This window comes from Pongo abelii, chromosome 20 (assembly GCF_028885655.2).
Source record: "Pongo abelii isolate AG06213 chromosome 20, NHGRI_mPonAbe1-v2.0_pri, whole genome shotgun sequence".
Taxonomy (NCBI): Eukaryota; Metazoa; Chordata; class Mammalia; order Primates; family Hominidae; genus Pongo; species Pongo abelii.
Window position 1 is genome coordinate 10,139,665 of NC_072005.2, and position 22,979 is coordinate 10,162,643.

The 22,979-nt window shown below is 55.3% G+C and overlaps 3 protein-coding genes and 2 non-coding genes across 14 annotated transcripts in view; 3 read left to right on the top strand and 2 right to left on the bottom strand.

Annotated features, from left to right (window-relative positions):
• Positions 1–1,194: 1,194 nt before the first annotated feature.
• P2RY11 (purinergic receptor P2Y11) lies at positions 1,195–10,013 on the top strand. 3 transcript variants are annotated; one of them, XM_054538267.1, is made up of 13 exons: positions 1,240–1,386; positions 1,475–1,645; positions 2,483–2,584; positions 2,783–2,833; positions 2,943–3,113; positions 4,613–4,689; positions 4,915–5,022; positions 5,124–5,247; positions 5,324–5,402; positions 5,485–5,614; positions 5,696–5,865; positions 5,944–6,021; positions 8,625–10,013. In XM_054538267.1, exons 1-13 carry the CDS (start codon positions 1,369–1,371, stop codon positions 9,728–9,730), a joined length of 2,385 nt encoding a protein of 794 aa, XP_054394242.1. In that variant the 5' UTR covers positions 1,240–1,368; the 3' UTR covers positions 9,731–10,013.
• Positions 2,629–2,713, top strand: LOC112130294 (small nucleolar RNA SNORD105). The gene has a single exon (XR_002912560.1). It is a non-coding gene; the product is annotated as a small nucleolar RNA SNORD105 (small nucleolar RNA).
• LOC112130248 (small nucleolar RNA U105B) lies at positions 4,739–4,818 on the top strand. Its single transcript, XR_002912522.1, has one exon. It is a non-coding gene; the product is annotated as a small nucleolar RNA U105B (small nucleolar RNA).
• EIF3G (eukaryotic translation initiation factor 3 subunit G) lies at positions 10,007–15,634 on the bottom strand. The gene is made up of 11 exons (XM_002828646.5): positions 14,865–15,634; positions 14,679–14,725; positions 14,103–14,186; positions 13,907–13,995; positions 13,707–13,766; positions 12,120–12,224; positions 11,835–12,024; positions 10,976–11,083; positions 10,711–10,847; positions 10,504–10,610; positions 10,007–10,118 (listed from the first exon to the last, which is right to left on the bottom strand). The coding sequence occupies exons 1-11, from the start codon at positions 14,882–14,884 to the stop codon at positions 10,103–10,105; spliced, it is 963 nt and encodes a 320-aa protein (XP_002828692.3). The 5' UTR covers positions 14,885–15,634; the 3' UTR covers positions 10,007–10,102.
• A 96-nt stretch (positions 15,635–15,730) lies between these two features.
• Positions 15,731–22,979, bottom strand: part of DNMT1 (DNA methyltransferase 1) — a 73,939-nt gene continuing 66,690 nt past the window's right edge. For 4 of the 8 annotated variants that reach the window (XM_054539630.2, XM_054539627.2, XM_054539629.2 and 1 more), the window contains exons 39-40: positions 21,812–21,935; positions 15,731–16,084 (exon numbers count right to left, since the gene is read on the bottom strand). In XM_054539630.2, the coding sequence (XP_054395605.2) occupies positions 16,059–16,084; positions 21,812–21,935 (150 nt within the window). In that variant the 3' untranslated portion in view covers positions 15,731–16,058. Of the gene's footprint in view, positions 16,085–19,544; positions 19,694–21,811; positions 21,936–22,979 lie in introns of those variants that run through there. The other 4 variants (XM_054539633.2, XM_054539632.2, XM_054539631.2 and 1 more) reach the window with 3 other exon arrangements.

Genomic DNA, 22,979 nt, shown 5'->3' on the forward strand with positions numbered 1-22,979 from the left:
AGAGCCCAGGCCCAGGGTCCGAGACCTGTCCGAAGGCCCCACCGACGACCAGCCACACGCTGGGAGAGCCGCCTCCTTCCCCTGGTCTGCACCGTCCTGAGCTCCCGAGTAACTCGAGTGGACTCCAGGGTTGAAAGAGGAAATGGTCGTCCCAGATCTGAGAGAGGCTGCCAGGCTGGGCTCTGGGCCTGGGTTGGGGCCCCCACACTGGGCCCCCCTCGGCCCCCCACCCTCAGCCCCCTCTGGCTTCCCCATTGGCAGTAGAGAGGGAGGGAACTTCATAAGTCACAGAGAGGGGCTGAAGAATACAGAGAGTCAGACAGATGGAGATGGGAGAGGCATAGGGAGATGGGAGAGACATAGGGAGATGGCAGAGATAGGGAGAGACGGGGAGATGGGGAGAGACAGAGAGAGATGGGAAGATGGGGAGAGACACAGGGAGGCAGATGAGAAGAAAGAAACAGGGATGGGGCCAGACACAGAGAAAGGAAACTTCTTTAGTTTCCATCTTTAGTTATAAATGATGAAAGAGACAACTGATGACAGAGACAAAGTTACAAGGGGGAGAAAGAGACAGGGGGAAGACGAGGGGGAAGGGAGACACATCTGGGGGAGAGGAGGAAGAATTGGGGTGCCAGAGAGAGCAAGGAGGGAGAGGAGGCCAATGGGGGAGGGGAGATTAATGTTCAGCCCAGTGAGGGGGTGTCCCTTCCCCCCACTGCAAGGTTTTGGGGAAGAAGCCAGAGGCCTGAGGCCAAGACTGAGGCTTTGAGCGGAAAGAAGGAGGGGGCGAGTTATTCATGAAACGCCCGCCTTGCCTTTAGTTTCCAGAAGGTGATGTGGAGTTTCCATCCATCAGCCCGTCTGCAGACAGGGGTACCCGGGGAGGACAGCTGGCCCAGAGGAGCTGCGGGACGAAAATGAATGATTGCCGTAGTCATTCCCTCTGGTGGCTTCTCCCCAAGTACTTGGCGCCAGAGCGCCCAACATTGTGCATACATGATCGCTCCCAATTCGTGGGCCCGGGGGACATTATCAGCCTGACTTTGGGATATTTTAGGAGCCTCGGAATGCAGAAAGTGGTTTTAGCCCAGCTGGAGGAAATGGGCCGAAGCGGGATTCGAACCGGCAGATTAGTTTCTCTGCAGCCCGGAGCCGCACAGCCCCGCCCCGGTCTCCCTAGAAACAGGCACCCGTGTCTCCATAGCAACCGCTCCATCTGATTGCCCCTCCCCGCTCCCAGAGGCCACCTAGTGCGCAGGCCCGCCTGATGACGTCACCACGCCGTGCCGACTCTCAGGCGCCGGAAGTGAGCTGTGCAGCGCCGGAAGAGGCAGACGCGGGAGGCCTCGTGGAGGACACAGCAGCATGGGACAGTCAGGGAGGGTAAGGCCTGGCAGCTTGGGAGGCAGGTGGCGCAGGTGGGGTCCCGGCCGAGGTCGCGGCGCTCACCGTTTGTCTCTCGCCGCCGCAGTCCCGGCACCAGAAGCGCGCCCGCGCCCAGGCGCAGCTCCGCAACCTCGAGGCCTATGCCGCGAACCCGCACTCGTTCGTGTTCACGCGGGGCTGCACGGGTCGCAACATACGGCAGCTCAGCCTGGACGTGCGACGGGTCATGGAGCCGCTCACTGCCAGCCGTCTGCAGGTCTGTACCCCACCCCCAGCCCGCCTCCACCCACCCTCGGCCTAGTCTTCGTAGCTGCAGTAATGGCTCCCGTTATAAAACTGTGGGAGGCCTTAGTCTCCCCGGCTGGAAAAAGGGACCCTCATGGGGAGCATCATCTCTGCCTTTCAGGGCTTTTGCTGGGCTGGAGTGAGGGCGCGCAGCTTGGGAGATAGTTGGTCGCCTAAGCCTGACGTTTAAGACGGAATCTGGAGCCGGGCGTAGTGGCTCATCCCTGTATTCCCAGCATTTGGGGAGGCTGAGGCTGGAGGATCACTTGAGCCCAGGCATTGAAGACCAGCCTTAGCAGCATGGTGAAACCCCGTCTTTACAAAAAATAGAAAAATTAGTCGGATATGGTGGTGTGTGCGTGTAGTCCCGGCTATTCGGGAGGCTGAGGTGGGAGGATTCCTTGAGCCCAGGAAATTAAGGCTGCAGTGAATCGGGATCGTGCCACTTCACTGCAGCCTGGGCGACAGGAGGAGACGGTGTTAGAAAAAAAAAAAAGAGAGACTAGAATCTGGAGGCAGCAAAGCAGGATTGGAAACTGACTTCTTCCCAGTACCTGAAGCAAGTTACTTGACCTCGCTGGGCCTGAGTTCGCTCATTTGTCAATGGAAAATGCGCTGTGAGCAAGAGACAGAGTTAGAACTCAAATCCACGTCCGATTGACTCGAAAGGCTAAGATCCTTTTGCTCCTCTGGGCTTGTTGAAAGGGTCAGGTGCAAGACAGACCATAACAGGATCTGCACCGTCAGCTTATAGTCGTCGCAACAAGGGATAAGCTATGTTTTCTTTTTTTCTTTTTGTTATTTCCAGGTTCGTAAGAAGAACTCGCTGAAGGACTGCGTGGCAGTGGCTGGGCCCCTCGGGGTCACACACTTTCTGATCCTGAGCAAAACAGAGACCAATATCTACTTTGTGAGTAGATGCCTTCACCCTTCGTCTCCCCCAGACCCCCACTTTCCCTATCTCTCATGATGAACACATATGCCTCTGAGCTGCTGTGATTTCTGGCTTCAAAGTAAACGCTCTGAAGAAGAGATGGGGCAAAGGTGCCTACTCGCGGGCTCCTCTGCTAGACCCCTCCAATGTCACTGATCTTTTCTTCTCCTGCAGAAGCTGATGCGCCTCCCAGGAGGCCCCACCTTGACCTTCCAGGTCAAGAAGGTGAGAGGGGTGGAGGTGATACAAAGCCATGTGGGGTGGGAGCTCGACTTGGGGGTGTCCGCAGCCATGTGTGGTTGGTGATCACCCCCTCCTCACTCCTGCCTTACAGTACTCGCTGGTGCGAGATGTGGTCTCCTCACTGCGCCGGCACCGCATGCATGAGCAGCAGTTTGCCTATCCACCCCTCCTGGTACTCAACAGCTTCGGCCCCCATGGCATGCATGTGAAGCTCATGGCCACCATGTTCCAGAACCTGTTCCCCTCCATCAACGTGCACAAGGTGGGTCTGGCCTGGCGAGGTGGCAGGTATGGGGGGGTGCAGTGGGTAGAGCTGCCACAGGCCCTCAGATGGATTGCTCACTCCTCCCAGCGCTGAGGCTGAGAGCTCCTGGGTCTGCTGAGTCCTGAGGTCAAATCCCACTCCTGTGTCTGATGATGCTGGGCAAAAGTGTCCAGAGATGCCCCTAGCGCTCCCCACCCCGCGAGCTGCACCTTTTCCAGCAGGTGGAAAGAAATACTGATGGAGCTCTGTTTCCCATGTGTGTTGAGTGCTGGGCTGAGCAGGATCGTAACATCTCTTCCCATGGCCCTGTTTTACGGAGGGAAGCTGCGGGCCCAGTGCTATGGCTCAGGCCTGTAATCCCAGTACTTTGGGAGGGCGAGGTGGGAGGATCGCTTGAAGCCAAGACTTTGAGATCAGCCTGTGCAACATAGCGAGACCCCATGTCTACAAAAAGTAGATTTTTAAAAAGCCTGGTGTGGTGGTGCATGCCTGTAGTACCAGCTACTAGGCGGGGCTGAGGTGGGAGGATCACCTGAGCCCAGGAGGTTGAGGCTGCAGTGAGTCGTGTTCACACCACTCTACTCCATCCTGGGTGACAAAGCGAGACACTGTCTCAAAAAAAAAAAGCAAAACTGAGGCTGGCAGAGATGCTAAGTTTAGATTCCAGGGAGCAGGACTGGATTTTTAATTTCATCTGGCTCCTGAGTCGTAGCTCCTAATCCTTGTCACTAGTGACTCTCAGATGGGACTTATAAATTATGTAAGATATCAGTCATCAGGGAGTCTAATACGGGCTCTGGGATCAGGATTTCTTCTTCACTTTTTTTTTTTTTTTTTTTTTTTTGAGACGGAGTCTCGCTCTGTTGCCCAGGCTGGAGTGCAGTGGCACAATCTCATCTCACTGCAAGCTCCGCCTCCCGGGTTCACACCATTCTCGTGCCTCGGCCTCCCTAGTAGCTGGGACTACAGGCGCCCACCACCACGCCCCGGGTAATTTTTTGTATTTTTAGTAGAGACACGATTTCACCGTGTTAGCCAGGATGGTCTTGATCTGACCTCGTGATCCTCCCGCCTTGGCCTCCCAAAGTGTTGGGATTACAGGCGTGAGCCACCCTGCCCAGCCTTCTTTACTTTTTTTTTTAAGAGATGGGGTCTCCGTACGTTGGTCTTGAACTCCTGGGCACAAGCAATCCTGCAGCCTCTGCTTCCTGAGTAGCTGAGACTACAGGCATGCGCCACCACATCCAACTCATTTTTCTATCTACTTTTTGTAGACATGGAGACTTGCTGTGTTGCCCAGGCTGGTTTTGAACTCCTGGGCTCAGGCAGTCCCCCCACTTCAGCCTCTGGAGTAGCTGAAACTGCAGGTGCGAGCTGGAAGCAGCATTTCTAGCCAGTGCCACAGTCCACGAACAGTGTGTGTATCCCCCAAAGCCCCCACTTCCCCAAATTTTGCCATGAGTCTACTGGAGTATGCTCTCTTCCTCACCTTCCAGGTGAACCTGAACACCATCAAGCGCTGCCTCCTCATCGACTACAACCCCGACTCCCAGGAGCTGGACTTCCGCCACTAGTGAGTGTCCCAGCAGGATGGGAGACGAGGGGGTGCCGGGTGGGGGCCTCCACGTGCGGCTGATGACAGCACTCCTGCTGAGACTCTGTGATTGCTCTGTCTCAAAGTAAACGCCCTGACGCACTGTGGGAAGGGTGAGATGGGGACCGCCAGCCCCGTCACGTGACCCTTGACCACCCACTTGCCCCCTGGCCGCCCCCTTGCCGTCCACTCATGTTCCTGCAGTAGCATCAAAGTCGTTCCTGTGGGCGCGAGTCGCGGGATGAAGAAGCTTCTCCAGGAGAAGTTCCCCAATATGAGCCGCCTGCAGGACATCAGCGAGCTGCTGGCCACGTGAGGAGGGCATAGGGCGGGAGGCCACCGTGGCCCGGGGACCCCAGAACAGGCCCGGGAGCCTGAACTCCCCCACTGAGCCCTGTATGTCCTACACACAGGGGCGCGGGGCTGTCGGAGAGCGAGGCAGAGCCTGACGGCGACCACAACATCACAGAGCTGCCTCAGGCTGTCGCCGGCCGTGGCAACATGCGGGCCCAGCAGAGTGCAGTGCGGCTCACCGAGGTGAGGCCCAGGGCAGGGGACCCCTGGGGTCCGCCAGTGCCAACGATGGGCTGACACTTCTCCCTCGTCCCCCTAGATCGGCCCGCGGATGACACTGCAGCTCATCAAGGTCCAGGAGGGCGTCGGGGAGGGCAAAGTGATGTTCCACAGTTTTGGTAAGGTTGGGGCCCGCGGGGGTGTGGGGTCATGGGTGTGGAGCTGCACCTGGATCTGGGTGACCTGTGTCTCCTGGCTCAGTGCGCAAGACGGAGGAGGAGCTACAGGCCATCCTGGAAGCCAAGGAGAAGAAGCTGCGGCTGAAGGCGCAGAGGCAGGCCCAGCAGGCCCAGAATGTGCAGCGCAAGCAGGAGCAGCGGGAGGCCCACAGGTCCAGGCAGGGCTGGGAAGGGCAGGGCCAAGGGGGGTCCCTGGGAGGGGCGGCCATGTTGACCCCCACGCCCTCCTCCAGGAAGAAGAGCCTGGAGGGCATGAAGAAGGCACGGGTCAGGGGTGGTGATGAAGAGGCCTCTGGGATCCCTTCAAGGACGGCGAGCCTGGGGTTGGGTGAGGACGACGATGAACAGGAAGATGATGACATCGAGTATTTCTGCCAGGCGGTGGGCGAGGCGCCCAGTGAGGGTATGGAGTGGGGTCTGCAGCAGGGCACCCAGAGCCTGTCCTTGTCCCTGGGGGCCCTGACACTGTCCCTCCCCACAGACCTGTTCCCCGAGGCCAAGCGGAAACGGCTCGCCAAGTCTCCAGGGCAGAAGCGGAAGCGGCGGGAAATGGATCGAGGCAGGGGTCGCCTTTGTGACCAGAAGTTTCCCAAGCCCAAGGACAAGTCCCACGGAGCCCAGGCCAGGCGGGGGCCCAGAGGGGCTTCCCAGGATGGTGGACGAGGCCAGGGCCGGGGCCGCCCACGGAAGAGAGTGGCCTGAGCCCAAGCCGCACCGGAGCAGCGGATGGATTGAACGCCCCAGATTGGGGCCCGAGACATGGCCCTCGGTTTCCTTTCATAAAGGAGTTGTGTTCCCAACCCTTCCACTCCAGTAAAGAACTGAACTGGCCAGGGGTCCATGTCAGCATTTGGGATGGGGGATTCTGGAGCCCTACAAAGCACCCAGAGAGGCCTGGGCCGGCTACACCCGAGAGTCCCTCCCACCTGGTTTTTCTTTCTGGAAGCTGGGTCTCTCCCCTACCCTGCACGGGGTTGGTTTCATTGGTGGTGGCAGCAGGCATGAGTGGCCCCTCCCCACAGTCCCACCAAAGAGCTCTGCAAGCAGACAGGTCACGCTTTCAGCGGATGAGCTTGAACCTTGGAGGGCTGTGGCACAATGAGGAAGGAAATGTGGATGGAAAGGCACCCTGGCCTGCTCTGCTGGCTGGGCCAGGAACTGGGGGCGGGGCTGGGGCAGGGCCCGCTAAGCCACTGGTGACTGGGGGAGGGGCGGGGGAACTGGGTAGCAGACACAGGCTGAGACTCGGCACGGGAGCATGGCAGCCAATGTCTCGGGTAAGGAGAAGGCATGTTGGCTGTCTGGGGGTCTGCAGATTGTCAGGAGGTGTGGGTAGTGGGTATTGGTAAAACACCTAGGTCTGGGGCTGGGCAGGGTGGCTCACGCCTGTAATCCCAGCACTTTGGGAGGTTGAGTCGGGCGGAACACAAGGTCAGGGGTTCGAGACCACCCTGACCAACAAGGAGAAACCCTGTCTCTACTAAAAAAATTAGCTGGAACTGGTGGCACATGCCTGTAATCCCAGCTACTCGGGAGGCTGAGACAGGAGAATCAGTTAAACACAGGAGGCGGAGGTTGCCATTAGCCGAGATTGCACCGTTGCACTCCAGCTTGGGCAATGAGCGAAACTCCCATCTCAAAAAAACCTAGGTCAAGGCTGGGTGTGGTGGTGTGAGCTTGTGATTCCAGCTACTCAGGAGGCTGAGGCAGGAAGATCACTTGACCCCAGGAGATCAAGACTGCACTGAGCTGTGATTGTACCACTGCACTTTAGTCTCGGTGACAGTGAAATCCTGTCTCGAAAAAAAGCCAGGTCTAGACGACACTTCCTCTCTGAGCAGGCTGGCGTTGGGAGCGGGGAGGCTCCTCCGGAGAAGCCTGTCCCCAGCCTGCAGAGGCAGGAGTGGGGTGCACAAGGAGTGAGTGTCCCTGTGCTGCTGTGCCCTGGGCACTGTGGTGAGCACTGGTGCCAGTAGTGGGTAAGCAGGGCCCCCCATCCTCCCGAAGGAGGGAGATTTTTCTCACCGTCATCAGGTGGGGGTACAGGGTATGGGGGAAAATAACACAGGGAAGGGAGAGTGGAGAGCACGAGGGCTGCTGTCAACAGTGGTTAGGGTGGCCTTGGGGCCCCTCGCAGGCAGGACCACGGACGTGGGAAAAGGAGCCTCAGGAATGTCTGGGTGTGGCTAGGTGCGGTGGCTCACGCCCGTAATCCCAGCACTTTGGGAGGCTGAGGCGGGCAGATCTGAGGTCAGGAATTCGAGACCTCCTGGCCAACATGGGGAAACCCCATCTCTACTAAAAATACAAAAATTTAAAATTAAACCAGGCGTGGTGGTGGGTGCCTGTAATCCCAAATACTCAGGAAGCTGAGGCAGGAGAATCACTTGAACCCGGGAGGCAGAGGTTGCAGTGAGCTGAGATCGCATCATTGCACTCCAGCCTGGGTGATGAGAGCGAGACTCTTGTCTCAAAAAAAAAAAAATGGGTGCGAAGGTACAAAGGCACAAGTCTGCAAGAGCAGCCAGGAAGCTTGGGTGGGCTGGTGCGAGGGAGTAAGTCGTGGAGCACAGAGGGTGGCACTGGGGGGTATGGCGGGCAGGAGCGCTCTTGTGGGACCTTGTGGGGTGAGTCTGGCTTTTTGGCGGCAACTCCCTGGCCAAGTGTGAGCACCCGGAAGCAAAAGGATGGGACGGGACTCCAGCGCTCGCGGGTGCCCTCTGGTGGCCACAGGGAGAAGAGGCTGTGGGCGGTGGCGGGTGCCGAGGTCAGGGCAGGGTGGGGGCTGGACGCCCGCGGGGCTTCGGACGGCACAGATCTGAAGTGGAGCCGGCAGGCCTTGCTGGGGCTGGACTTTGGGGAGGAGGCCTCTAGTGGGGCCAAGTGTGGTGGGGGAGCAGGGTGGCCGCTGCCCGTGTTACCAGTGGACCTTGAGCTCCAAGACTGCCTGGCCCGCCTAAGCTGGTCCATCGGGGCCCAATGTAGTACCCTGGCTCTGAGCCCCAGTCCTGTCCATATAAAGGAGTGGAGCCCGGTCCCCTTCCAGGGAGAGGAAAGAACTCGTGTCAACGGATCCATGCCATGGCAGACGTGGGCTCTCGGGGTAGCAGGAGCTGCCTTATGGGGGAATAGGGCTCAGCTGGTGACACCTTCTGTCCACAGGTGCCAAGTCCTGCCCTGCCAACTTCTTGGCAGCTGCCGACAAAATCCTCAGTGGGTTCCAGGGACACTTCCTGTGGCCCATACTGGTGGTTGAGTTCCTGGTGGCTGTGGCCAGCAATGGCCTGGCCCTGTACCGCTTCAGCACCCGGGAGCAGCGCCCGTGGCACCCTGCTGTGGTATTCTCGGTCCAGCTGGCGGTCAGCGACCTGCTCTGCGCCCTGACGCTGCCCCCGCTGGCCGCCTACCTCTATCCCCCCAAGCACTGGCGCTATGGGGAGGCCGCGTGCCGCCTGGAGCACTTCCTCTTCACCTGCAATCTGCTGGGCAGCGTCATTTTCATCACCTGCATCAGCCTCAACCGCTACCTGGGCATCGTGCACCCCTTCTTTGCCCGAAGCCACCTGCAACCCAAGCACGCCTGGGTGGTGAGCGCTGCCGGCTGGATCCTGGCCGCCCTGCTGGCCATGCCCACACTCAACTTCTCCCACCTTAAGAGGCCGCAGCAGGGGGCAGGCAACTGCAGCGTGGCCAGGCCCGAGGCCTGCATCAAGTGTCTGAGGACAGCAGACCACAGGCTGGCGGTCTACAGAGTGTACAGCCTGGCGCTGGTGGGGCTGGGCTGCGGCCTGCCACTGCTGCTCACGCTGGCAGCCTACGGCGCCCTCGGGCGGGCCGTGCTACGTAGCCCAGGCATGACTGTGGCCGAGAAGCTGCGTGTGGCAGCGTTGGTAGCCAGTGGTGTGGCCCTCTACGCCAGCTCCTATGTGCCCTACCACATCATGTGGGTGCTCAACGTGGATGCTTGGCGGCGCTGGAACACCCGCTGCCCGAGCTTTGCAGACATGGCCCAGGCCACGGCAGCCCTGGAGCTGGGGCCCTACGTGGGCTACCAGGTGATGCGGGGCCTCATGCCCCTGGCCTTCTGTATCCACCCGCTACTCTACATGGCCGCAGTGCCCAGCCTGGGCTGCTGCCACCGACACTGCCCCGGCTACAGGGACAGCTGGAGCCCAGATGACACCAAGAGCACCAGCCAAGCCCTGCCCCTCAATGCCACAGCCGCCCCTAAACCGTCAGAGCCCCAGTCCCACGAGCTAAACCAATGACGTGGCCTAGCGGAAGCCACCTCCTCACCCCAGGTGTTGCTGGAGAACCTTGAGGGCAGGGCCGCAGCCCCGATGTGCCCCTTCCCCCAAAAAGCAACACCTGTGGTTGCGGCCAGGTCGGGCCCAGCCGCAGCCCAGGCAGGAGCCGTCGCCTTTCCCACCCACAGCGCTGGCCACAGGGCTCCCCGCAGGGTCAGGGACCAAACCACACCCAGGGGAGGGGAGGCACTGGCCCCCATCACAGGACTGGAAACGCAAGAACAAAAAGAACCAACAGAGAGTGGAGCTGCTTTATTGCCTTTGGAGCCCGTGCTCTCGGAGGCTGCCTTCTGTCACCAAGGGTCCTGGGCTGAGCACGCAGTGGCAGCTGGCTTAGTTGGTGGACGGCCTGGGGTAGAGGAGGGTGGCAGGTATGAGACCTCTGGGGGCACCCCAAGACCCCAGACACCCAAGTGGCGTCTTGGGGGTGGGTGGGCAGAGAAGGACGGGGTAATGTGAGGACGAAGTGGGCACAGAGCCAGGTGGCCAGTCTCCAGGCCTGGCCCACGGACTGGCAGGGACCCCAGGCACCAGAGCTGCCACTCCTCCGCCCCTCTGCCAGGTTTTGGAAAAAAACAATAAAGGACTGTCCTCTCAAAACCAGCTGGGGGACTGTTAAATTGGCTCAGGGCTATTGGTTGGCCCAACGCTCCGTGAAGGTGCTGGGACGAGGTGGGGAGCAGGGGCTGGGGCAGGGAGAGGTGGGGTGCGGCCGGGCAGGGGTGGAGTCTTACTTGGCCCACTCGACGTTGAGGATAAGGTGATCGTAGCCAAAGCCGGACACCCCGGCAATGGCACGTGCGGCATCCTCGCGGCGGTGGAAGCTGATGAAGGCGAAGCCCTGTGGAGGGGCGGGATGGGGTCAGGGGCATGAGCTAGGACAGGCGACCCTAGGACAGGTGACCCTCACACAGCCCCGCCACGCCTGCCTGCCTGCCCACCTTGGACTGGCCAGTGGTCTTGTCCTTAGCCAGGTAGATGCGGGAGATGGAGCCGAAAGGCCGGAAGAGCTCCTGCAGGTCGGTCTCACGCGTGTCCTCTGACAAGTTGGTGACACGGATGGTGGCGTTGTCGTCGGCTGTGTGGGAGAGGGGAGGTGGCTGTGAGGGGGAGGCCACTGCCCGGCCCTCGTGTGCACGCTTCGGGGATAATTACGAGGTGCCGGGAGGTGTCCACCCACCAGCCTGGCATCGGGGTGCCCCTCACCTCTGCGGTTGGGCTGCATGGACTCCCCGCGGCGGCTGGCCCCGTCACGCAGGCTCGGCGGCACGTACTTCCCTGTCTTGTTCTGCGTGGCCTGCACTGGCTCTAGCTCTGGGGATCAAAAGACAGTCGAGTTCAACCTCACTCTGGCGGGCGTGGGGACAGAGCCGCCCCAGGAAGCTCAGGCTTCAGTGCTGACCCAGCGCAGGCACTATGTGCCAAGCCACAGGCAGCCAGTTGGCCACGAGGACACCAAGGTGACACCTGAGAAGTTGACACCATTTGAGCTCCCAGCCGGCGACACTGGTGGAGGAGGAGGAGCCCCAACCCCACTCCAGAGAGGGCAGGAGGGCAACAGGGACAGCAGCCTCACATCCACAGCAACGGCAGGCATGGGACACACGACAGGAACAGTGCCCAGGTCCCACTTGCATGGTAGGCGACAAGTGCACGTCTCCACTCTCACATTCGCCACCAGAAAATCCCACCAAATAATTCGGACAGTACAGCCACAGGCATGCAACGGAGACACTATACACACAGTGCGCACACACAAGGTGGGGTGATCAGCACCCTGGGGCCGACAGACAGCAGCTCATCAGCACAGTCACAGGGCCACCAGCAAAGTCACAGCTGCCAAGTCGCACATATATGGGAGACACCCGTCTCCCAACCATAGGAGGTACAGCCAATTAGGAAGGCACAGACGCCCCGAGGAGAGTCTGGCACCATCAAACCCGCTGCGCTGTTGTGCTGGAGATGACAGCACAAAGGCAGCAGTGGGGACTGGGGACAGAACCCGTGCACTGACAGCAGGACCCTCCCGCCCCCGCAACGGCAGCCCCCATCCCCAGCCCCGCACCTCCCGGCAGCTTCTCCTTCTCGCCGGTAGACAGGCCCAGCTGCTCAGCCAGCTCCTTCTGCATGGGCCCCAGCGTGTCCTTGTAGGGGCAGCGGGTGGTCCAGTGGTCACCCTTGCAGATGCGGCAGGACACGATCTTCTGGCCCTTGAGTTTGTTCATGGGGTCCTCCTCCTCCTGGCAGTTCAGGTCCTAGCAGGGGCGGGTTGGAGGGAGCTCAGAGGCAGCTGAGGCACCCCCTTTGCCCCCACCCCAGGATGCCAGCCCCACCTGATTGCCCCGCTTACCTCTTTGCTGGTGATGAACGTCATAGAGACATCGTCACTGACAGTGGTGGTGGCCACATTGGGTCCGGGGGGGTCAAACTCTGAGTTCCCAAACTTCTTCCAGTTCTGGGCTCAGGGAGGGATGGGGGACAGTTGAGGGCAGGGGCAGGCCGGGTTCCACAATGGGGTACCCTAGACCTACAACAGCCACCCCCAGAGTGTCTGGGCCTCAAACCCCATTTTCATCCTCCTCAAGCACTCCCTGAACAGTCCTGGCGACAGTTCCCATTTCCTGAGTACACGCCAGGCCTGAGCTCCAGGAGGCAGGGCAGCTGTCAGCCTCGGGGTCCAGGTGACAGCTACACAGCGTGGGGCCTGTGCAGCCTGGCGGACCAGCTCCCACCAGGGCGCAATACTCAGGGATGTGCAGGGGTCCACCCAGACCTCCGGGCCCTTGAGCTAGACAACCTGAGCCTCAGCTTCCTCCCTTATAAAACGGGAACCACAAAAGCTTCCTGCCTCCCTGGGCTCCTAAGGAGACTGAATGAGAAACACTTCGTGCAAGGTGCTTGGCATGGGGTATGTTACAATTAAGTGCACAGCAAGCTGTTCTAAGTGTATTTATTGCTAACGCTTCTTCCAAAAACTGCTGCGACCACCTCCTGCCTCTTTCCTCCAGGTTGACAGGCCAAGAGGAATAAGAATCTAACCCTGGCTGGGCGCAGTGGCTCCCTCCTGTAATCCCAGCACTTTGAGAAGCGAAGGTGGGAGGATCTCTTAAGCCCAGGAGCTGGAGACCAGCCTGGGCAACATAGTGAAACCCCATCTCTACAAACAATTAAAATTAGCCGGTGTGGCAGTGCACACCTGTCATCTCAGCTACTCAGGAGGGTGGGGTGGGAGGATGGCTTGAGCCTGGGAGTTCAAGGCTGCAGTAAGCTATGATCGTGCCGCTGTACTCCAGCCTGGGCAACAGGAACTGGACCCTGTGTCCATAAAAAAATTAAAAGAATCTAACTTTTATTCGATATTTACAATCGAATTTATTTGATATTTATTAATATAATTTGGTATATATCATCGAACTTTTTATTAGGTATTTATCGTCATTTATTTAGTTGCTATTTATCGACTGCTGTGCCTTGGACTTCTCGGCCCCAAGAGAGTGCAAGCACTCCAGGCCTCAGTTCAGCTTCAACAGAACAGGTACAAGGAGTTAAACCCGGCCAGGTGCGATGGCTCACACCTGTAATCCCAACACTTTGGGAGGCCGAGGCGGGCAGATCATGTGAGGTCAGGAGTTCGAGACCAGCCTGGCCAACATGGCAAAACCTCGTCTCTACTAAAAGTACAAAAATTAGCTGGGCGTGGTGGCACATGCCTGTAACCCCAGCTACTCGGGAGGCTGAGGCAGAAGAATCACTTCAACCCAGGAGGCGGAGGTTGCAGTGAGTCGAGATCGCGCCACTGCACTTCAGCCTGGGGGACAGAGCAACACTCTGTCTCAAAAAAAAAAAAAAAAGAGTTAAGCCCCATCTCTAAACACAAAGGTCCGGGAGCACGGTTTTCCAATTCCTCTAGGTTAGCCCTGGGGAAGGAGAGCCTCACCTTCCTCCTTGCGACAGCCTTGGAAGCCTTCCGGGTCTCAATCCTGAAGGTGCGGACAATCTGAGGATGGGAGGGGAGAAGGGTCAGGCTCCTGGGACCAAGGGATGTCCTTTATCAACCTCCTCAACACACCCCGCCCCCTTCCGGTTTAAGGGCCCCCAAGCACAAGGGTCCCCACTCCCTGCACCCCCCACCCTCACCTTGAACTTCTTGCCATCCTCATCTATCTTGTACTCTGTCACTGTCTTTATGTTTCCGTTGATGACCTCCTTGGGAGGCGGCAGTGGAGCTGGGAGAAGGGGAAAAACAGAGGACTGAGCCCTGGGTCATGGGGATCAGGAGCGGCAGGGCTGGAGGGAGAGGCAGCCCGGACACGGAGTGGCCATCCTCACTCACCTCCCGGCAGTAGCTCTGGCTCTGGGCTGGTGTCACCTGTGGCCAGAGGGATCCCCTTGAGGAGCTCGCTGGTGACACATTTGTCTGCAAGAGGCAGCGTAGGGAGGAGGGGTCAGCTCCAGGGGCAGGAGCTCCCCAGCTGCGATGGAAGGGCTTTTGGGATGACGCCTACAGCAAGAGCGGAGAAAGGCAGGCCAAGGGCAAAGGGCTGGCCAGGCAGCGCACTGGGATGGCCCTATGGGGACTCGGAGTGGCAAGGATGGGGGATCCCTCGTAGGAAGGTGGGTGCCAGGCCATGAAGCCAACCAGGCGCCAGTAGAGAAACAGGAGACGGGAGATTACAACTTCCTCCCTGGAGGAGGGGAACAGCTGGGAGGACTTCGGCAGTGGCATGGGAGGAAGAGGGACCTGCGGGGGAACACCTGGAGTTGGCAACAGGCGGGTCCCAAGGAGGATGGCGCGGGGCAGGGGCAGGCCGTGACGGGGTACACGGTGCCAGACTGGGAGATGGAAGCAGGCGGCAGTCACCCGGCTCGGGCCTGGCCGCGAATACCCCGGGCGACCGGGTACACTTACCGTCTTCCCCCTCCTCCTCCACCTGGTCGGCCCAACTGGGCTTCGAACTGCGGAAACCAATGTGTGGGGAACGAAGATTAAGTCAGCCAGGCCCGGCCCCCGCAGCCTCGGCGCACCCAGGCCCCATAATACTTCCCAGAGCAACCCAACCGCTTCCCGTGCCCCCTTCCGCGATCGCCGACTCACTCAAAGTCTCCAGTAGGCATCGCAAAAAGTATTCTCCACGCAGCCCAAGCCCGGCCAGAGAGCGGAAGTGGGCAAAAACGAGACTTCCGGTGCCGCCGTCACCGCCTAGAGGGGCCCAGCCGCGGCATCCACAGCGACACCTGCGGACGGAGGTGGAGGCGCACGCGGCTGTGTATGCTACTGGGCGCTGCTGGTACCAGAGTAGGGCCAGCGGGGCAGAGGCTGATTTCAGAGCTGGTTCTATTAACCTTTAAAATTAAAAGAGGTCAGGCGAGGTGACTCAAGCTGTAATCCCTGCACTTTGGGAGGTCGAGGCGGGCGGATCACCTGAGGTAAGGAGTTCGAGACCAGCTTGGCCAACGTGGCGAAACCCCGTCACTACTAAAAACACAAAAATTAGCTGGCCGTGGTAGTGCTTGCCTGCAGTTCCAGCTACTCGGGAGGCTGAGGCAGGAGAATCGCTTGAACCCGGGAGGCGGAGGTTGCAGTGAGCCGAGATCGCGCCACTGCCTGGCGACAGAGCGCGACAGAGCGAGACACTGTCTCAAAAAAAAAAAAATTAGCCAGGCGTGGTGGTGGACACCTGTAATCCCAGCTACTCGGGAGGCTGAGGCGGGAGAATCGCTTGAACCCAGGAGGCAGAGGCTGCAGTGAGCCTAGATCGCACCACTACACTCCAGCCTGGGGCTGCAGAGTGAGACTCCGTCTCAGAAAAATAAATATAATTAAAATAAATAATAATAATCATAAAGCTCACTTATTGAGTGCTTATCGTATATGAAGCATGGTGAGGATGATATTACTTCCATTTTACAGCTGAAGAAGCTGAGGCTCTGACTGGGTGTAGTGGCACCTGCCTGTAATCCCGCACTTTGGGAGACTGAGGCGTGGGGATGGCTTGACACCAGGAGTTTGAGACAAGCCTGGGCAACATAGTGAGACCCCTGTCTCTAAAAAAGAAAAAAAAAAAAGAAAGAAAAAAGAAACCAAAGCTCAGGGAAAACAATCCTTTTGCTTAAACTGTTCCTTGTCTTCTTTCCCGATCCCAATGATTCAGATGCCAAGTGGCCTCTCCTCAGCCACTCCCTCTTCTTTTCTTTGTAGCGTTCTTGGCTTTCCGGTATAATTTTGTGCGTTTACTTCTTTATTGCTCAGCTCCTTGCTCTAAGCACAACCGTCCTCAGTTGAAGTGATTCATGATGACTCCGCAGGGGAAAAAACTGGTTTTCAGGGAGGAAAAAAATCTTAGATATTGTGGTCTTCCAAAGCCAGCTCTATCAGACATTTATTCCTAAGTATTTAGTTTCTGCCTTTAGAGAGATATTAAATGTAATTAAATTGAAATTAATTTAGTTGATGTAAATTCAATTTTAGAATAATTCGGGTTTTCTCCTAAGGAGGGTGATAATGAACAAAAAAAGTTTGACAATGCCGGACGCAGTGGCTCACGCCTGTAATCCCAGCACTTTGAGAGGCCAAGGTGGGCAGATCTCTTGAAGTCAGGAGTTCAAGACCAGCCTGGGCAACATGGCGAAACCCCGTCTTTACTAAAAATACAAAAATTAGCTGGGTGTGGTGGCCCGCACCTGTAATCCCAGAACTTTGGGAGACTGAGGCAGAAGGATCACTTCGGCCTTGGAGTTCGACCAGCCTGGGCAACACATAGTAAGACCCCCATCTCTAAAAAACAACTTTTTTTTTTTTTTTGAGATGGAGTCTCACTCTGTCGCCCAGGCTGGAGTGCAGTGGCGCAATCTCGGCTCACTGCAATCTCTGCCTTCCGGGTTCTAGTGATTCTCCTGCCTCAGCCTCCCGAGTAGCTGAGATTACAGACGACCACCACCATGCCATGCTAATTTTTATGTTTTTAGTAGAGACGGGGGCCCACCTCGGCCTCCCAAGGTGCTGGGATTACAGATGTGAGCCGCTGCGCCCGGCCCTTACAAAAAAAAATTTTTTTTAATCAGCTGGGCATAGTTCTGTGTGCCTGTAGTCCCAGATACTCAGGAGGCTGAGGTGGGAGAATAGCTTCAGCCCAGGAGGTTGAGCCATGCTCATGCGACTGTACTTCAGCCTGGGCAACAGAGAGAGACCCTGTCTCAAAAACACACACGCACACACACACACATGCAACAAACAAAACAAAACAAAAAAAACTTGTAAGGGAGAATGCCCTGAGAAAAATAAATAAGAAGACAGGAAAAAAATGTGTATGCTTTTTATCCTCTGAGGTGTGATTGAGGAGGCCACTCAAGTGTTTGGAATATCACCAGCTTTTCTTATGGAAAAAATTATTCTAGAAGCCTGTAGAGAACCAAGTGGAGGGAAAACATTAGCTGGAGAGCAGGAAAGAGAGGCACGCCGCTGCAGCCCTTCAGGAGGGTGGCCTGGCTATATTGGTGAAAATATGAAGCTGGTCCAAAGCTGATAAACATTTTTACAAGCTTACTCAAATGTACTCTGAGCAACACAAAATCCAAACAACCTAGCGGACTGGGCAAAGCTTTGAAAATTCAGTATCACCCAGTGGTAGTAAAGATGTTATAGGGAAACAGGCCGGGTGCCTGTAATCGGAAGGCCGAGGTGGGTGGATCACCTGAGGTCAGGAGCTCAAGACCAGCCCCTGGCCAACACGGTGAGATGCCGTCTCTACTAAAAATACAAAAAAAAAAAATCTGGCCATGGTGGTGGGCGCCTGTAATCCCAGCTACTTGGGAGGCTGAGGCAGGAGAATCGCCATTGCACTCCAGCCTGGGCGACAGAGCAAGACTCCATCTCAAAAAAAAAAAAAGAGGAAGCGATATATAAAATGGCATATATTACAGGAACCAATTTGTGTAAATCTTTAATAGCACATAGATATGCAGATATATGCAAATCATTTCCTGGAAAGAAAGAATCAGAACCTGTTAATGAGGAATGCTTTGGAAAGAAGGCACCAAGAAAGGAAAGATTATTTTTGGACATGTATTAATATATCATATGCATTTATGTAATATATGTGAGATGTAACATATAAATATATTTCTTGGCTGGGCACTGTGGTTCGTGCCTATAATCCCAGCACTTTGGGAGGCCAAGGCAGAAAGATTTCTTGAGCCCAGGAGTTCAAGACCAGACTAGGCAACATCATTGAGACCCCATCACTACACACAAAAAATTGCTGGGTGTGGTAATGCACGCCTGTAGTCCCAGCTACTTGGGAGGCTGAGGTAGGAGGATTGCTTGAGCCCAGGAGGTCAAGGCTGCAGTGAGCTATGATTGTGCCATTACACTCTGGCCTGGGTGACAGAGCAAAAACCCTGTCTCTAAGAAAGAGCCTGAGCACAGTGGCTCACGTCTGTAATCCCAGCACTTTGGGAGGCCAAGGCAGGCAGATGACCTGAGGTCAGGAGTTCAAGACCAGCCTGGCAAACGTGGTGAAAAACCATCTCTATTAAAAATACAAAAATTACCTGAGCATGTTGGTGCATGTCTGTAATCCCAGCTACTCAGGAGGCTGAGGCAGGAGAATTGCTGGAGCCCAGGAGGTGAGGCTGCAGTGAGCCAAGTGCTGGGATTACACAGGTGTGAGCCACATCAAGGTTTGGGTGCAAGAGTACATCTGGTTATAGATTACAGAAGCGTAATACCCTAAGCCCATTAGATATTATTTTATGTGTAGGAAAAGGTTTGAACCAAGTCCTTTTTTTTTTTTTTGAGATGGAGTCTCGCTCTGTTGCCCAGGCTGGAGGGCAGTGGTGCAATCTCAGGTCACTGCAAGCTCTGCCTCCCGGGTTCACGCCATTCTCCTGCCTCAGCCTCCTGAGTAGCTGGTACTACAGGCGCCCACCACCACGCCCAGCTAATTTTTGTATGTTTAGTAGAGACAGGGTTTCACCTTGTTAGCCAGGATAGTCTCGATCTCCTGACCTTGTGATCTGCCCGCCTTGGCCTCCCAAAGTGCTGGGATTACAGGCATGACCCACCCATGCCCGGCCTAGTTTCCTTTTTTTTTTTTTTTTTTGAGACAGAGTCTTGCTCTGTTGCCCAGGCTGGAGTGCTGGAGTGCAGTGGTGCGATCTCAGCTCACTGCAACCTTTGCCTCCTGGGTTCAAGCGATTCTCCCACCTCAGCCTCCTGAGTAGCTGGGATTACAAGCACGCACCACCACGCCCGGCTAATTTTGTATTTTTAGTAGAGACGGGGTTTCTCCATATTGGTCAGGGTAGTCTCGAACTCCCGACCTCAGGTGATCTGCCTGCCTGGGCCTCCCAAAGTGCTGAGATTACAGGCACAAGCCACCGCACCCGGCACGCCTTTTTTTTTTTTTTTTTTTGAGACAGGGTCTTTCTCTGTCACCCAGGCTGGAGTGCAGTGGCACAATCACAGCTCACTGCAGCCTCGACCTCTCCAGGCTAAGGTGATGCTCTTGCCCTGGTCTCCCAAAATGCTGGGATCACAGGCATGAACCACTGTGCCCAGACTCATTTAAGGAATATAGTGACTCGGGCAAGAGACATGGGGTGCCCTGTGCTCTACCCTGTTTTGTCTTCAAAGCCTTGTTCTGTAAAGCTGCACAGACGTGTCTCAGAGTCAGTGGCTTTGTGAAATTACGCTGGAAAACAGAATTGAGCAAACCCAGCTTAACATTAGTTACTTTCTCTCACATTTTCACAACAAAATATCACAGACTAGGAGACTTAAACAGCACACATTTATTTTCTCAGTTCTGGAGGCTGGAAGTCCAAAATCAGTGTCGGCAGGGTTGGTTTCTTCTGAGGTGGGCACCTTCTCCCTCTGTCCTCACGTGGCCTCCTCTGTGTGTGTCTATGTCCCAATCTCTTCTTCTAAGGACATCAGTCATATTGAATTAGGGCCCACCCTAATGACTTCATTTAAACTTTTTTTAAAAATTTTTTTTTAAGGTGAAGTCTCACTCTGTAGTCCAGGCTGGAGTGCAGTGGTGCAATCTCAGCTAATGGCAACCTCTACCTCCTGGGTTCCAGTGATTCTCCTGCCTCAGCCTCCCGAGTAGCTGGGTCTACAGGCATGTGTCACCACACCCGGCTAATTTTTGTATTTTTGTATTTCTAATAGAGACGGGGTTTCACCAAGTTGGCTAGGCTGGTCTCAAACTCCTGATCTCAAGTGGTCTGCCTGCCACGGCCTCCCAACGTGCTGGGATTACAGGCATGAGCCACCACATCTGGGTTTAATTTTCTCTCTAAAGGTCCTGTTTCTGCCAGGCACAGTGGATCACGTCTGTAATCCCAGCACGTTGTGAGGTCAAGGCAGGAGGATACCCTGAGATCAGGAGTTTGAGACCAGCCTGGCCAACACAGCAAAACCCCCCATTGTCTACTACAAATACAAAAATTAGCCAGGTGTGGTAGCAGGCATCTGTAATCCCAGCTGCTTGGGAGGCTGAGGCATGGCAATCCCTTGAACCCGGGAGGCAGAGGTTGCCGTGAACCGATACTGTGCCACTGCACTCCAGCCTGGGGGATGGAGCGAGACTCTTTTTTTTTTTTTTTTTTTTTGAGATGGAGTTTTGCTCTTGTTGCCTAGGCTGGAGTGCAATGGCATGATCTCAGCTCACCGCAACCTCCACCTCCCGGGTTCAAGTGATTCTCCCGCCTCAGCTTCCCTAGTAGCTGGAATTACAGGCATGCGCCACTATGCCCAGCTAATTTTGTATTTTTAGTAGAGACGGGGTTTCTCCATGTTGGCCAGGCTAGTCTTGAACTCCAAACTCAGGTGATTCGCCTGCCTTGGCCTCCCAAAGTGCTGGGATTATAGGTGTGAGCTGCCGCGCCTGGCCAAGACTTTCTTAAAAAAAATAAAAATAGGCCATGCGCAGTGGCTCACACCTGTAATCCCAGCACTTTGGGAGGCCAAGGTGGGAGGATCACTTGAGGTCAGGAGTTCGAGACGAGCCTGGCCAACATGATAAAACCCCATCTCTACTAAAAATACAAAAATCAGCTGGGTGTGGCCAGGCATGGTGGCTCACGCCTGTAATCCCAGCACTTTGGGAGGCCAAGGCAAGTGGATCACCTGAGGTTGGGAGTTCGAGACCAGCCTGACCAACATGGAGAAACCCCGTCTCTCCTAAAAATACAAAATTAGCTGGGCTTGGTGGCGCATGCCTGTAATCCCAGCTACTCAGGAGGCTGAGGCAGGAGAATCGCTTGAACCCAGGAGGTGGAGGTTGCGGTGAGCCGAGATCCTGCCATTGCATCCAGCCTGGGCAACAAGAAGGTAACTCTGTTTCAAAAAAAAAAAAAAAAAAACAGCTGGGTGTGGTGGTGCGTGCCTGTAATCCCAGCTACTAAGGAGGCTGAGGCAGGAGAATCACTTGAACTCAGGAGGCGGAGGTTGCAGCGAACCAAGATTGCGCCACTGCATCTCCAGCCTGGGCGACAGAGACTCCATCTCAAAAAAAAAAAAAAAAAAGTGAATAGAAATAAAAAGAAGGAAATACTAAATTGGTGGACATGCAGATGTGGTAACAGTCAAAAAACAGGGGCAGAAAGGAGACATGGAAATGTCCTTACTGTGGTTTTTCTAGGGAAGTAGACGGGCACCTCGGCCTTACATGTTTATTTCATTAAAAAAACAGCCTTCCACTATGAACTATGGTATGGTGGCTCCTCAAAAAATTAAAAATAGAACTACCAAATGACCCAGCGCTTCCACATCTGCTTTATACTTAAAAGAACTGAAATCACTGGAGACCAGCCTGGGCAACAGAGTGAGACGCCATCTTTACAAAAAATAATCATACATAAAAAGGAAAAACAAAGCCAGGCACGGTGGCTTACACCTGTAATCCCAGCACTTTGGAAGGATGAGGAGGGATGATCATTGGAGCCCAGGAGTTTGAGACCAGCCTGGGCAACATAGCAAGAACTCATCTTTACTAAAAATAAAAATAAAAATTAGTTAGGCGTGATGGTACATACCTGTAGTCCCAGCTACTCCAGAGACTGAGGTCGGGGGATCTCTGGAGCGAAGGAGTTCGAGGCTGCAGTGAGCTATGATCACATCACTGCAGTCCAGTCTGGGTGAAAGAACAAGACCCTGTCTCTAAAAAGAAAAGACAATGGTTTCTAATTCTTACACCAAAGTACATCCTCAAGTTGTTGTTCTTGGTGAAGGATCGTATACCTGAAACTGTGACCGCTGAAAAAGTGGGATTAAAAACAAGGAAATTCAGGCCAGGCACGGTGGCTCACACCTGTAATCCTAGCACTTTGGGAGGCTGAGGCAGGCGGATCACCCGAGGTCAGGAGTTCGAGACCAGCCTGGCCAACATGGTGAAACCCAATCTCTACTAAAAATACAACAAACCTTAGCTAGGTGTGATGGCCCATGCCTGTAATCCCAGCTACTCAAAAGGCTGAGGCAAGAGAATCCCTTGAACCCAAAGATGGAGGTTGCAGTGAGCAGAGATCGCGCCACTGCACTGCAGCTTGGGTGACAGAGCGAGACTCCATCTCCAAAAAAAAAAAAAGGAATTCAACAAGTTGGTTAGATTCAAAAAACAGTTTATAAAATCACAGCCAATACAAATGGAGCATCTCTCCATAGGCAAAGGACCACGGTGTAGATATCAAGAAAATATCCCATTTATATTAGTAATGAAGGGACTAAATACTTAGGAATCAAGTTATGAAGTCTGCAAGATCTGGATGAAAAGCTGTGGACACAAAGGAATTCCTGAACAAACAGGACAAACCCTGTTCTTAGGAAGGAAGGCTTGTCATTAACATGTCAATTCTTCCAGAAGTCTGCAAAGTTAATGAAATCCCTATAAAACACCTGCTTGATTTTTAGCGGATGTGCCAGTTTTAAGTTTCAACCCAGTCATTCAACTCCTAGAAAAGTAGCCTAGATGTGGATACACATGTGTATACAAATCTATGTCCAGCCATCCCTCAGTATCCCCAGGGGATTGGTTCTAGGACCCCATGTGGTACCAAAATCAGAATGTGCTCAAATCCCTAATATAAAATGTCATAGGCCGGGCATGGTGGCTCACATCTGTAGTTCCAGCACTTTGGGAGGCTGAGGCGGGTGGATCATTTGCGGTCAGGAGTTCAAGACCAGCTTGACCAACATGGTGAAACC

Bases quoted from the DNA above. Each gene is read 5' to 3' on its own strand.
- P2RY11 (XM_054538267.1), top strand. The intron at 4,690-4,914 runs GTGAGTGTCCCA...ATGTTCCTGCAG, and splicing joins GAGCTGGACTTCCGCCACTA to TAGCATCAAAGTCGTTCCTG. The intron at 5,023-5,123 runs GTGAGGAGGGCA...TCCTACACACAG, and splicing joins ATCAGCGAGCTGCTGGCCAC to GGGCGCGGGGCTGTCGGAGA.
- EIF3G (XM_002828646.5), bottom strand. From the start codon at position 14,884: ATGCCTACTGGAGACTTTGA. The intron at 12,025-12,119 runs GTAAGCGGGGCA...CGCCCCTGCTAG, and splicing joins CGTTCATCACCAGCAAAGAG to GACCTGAACTGCCAGGAGGA. The intron at 10,848-10,975 runs GTGAGGGGCACC...TCTCCCACACAG, and splicing joins CATGCAGCCCAACCGCAGAG to CCGACGACAACGCCACCATC.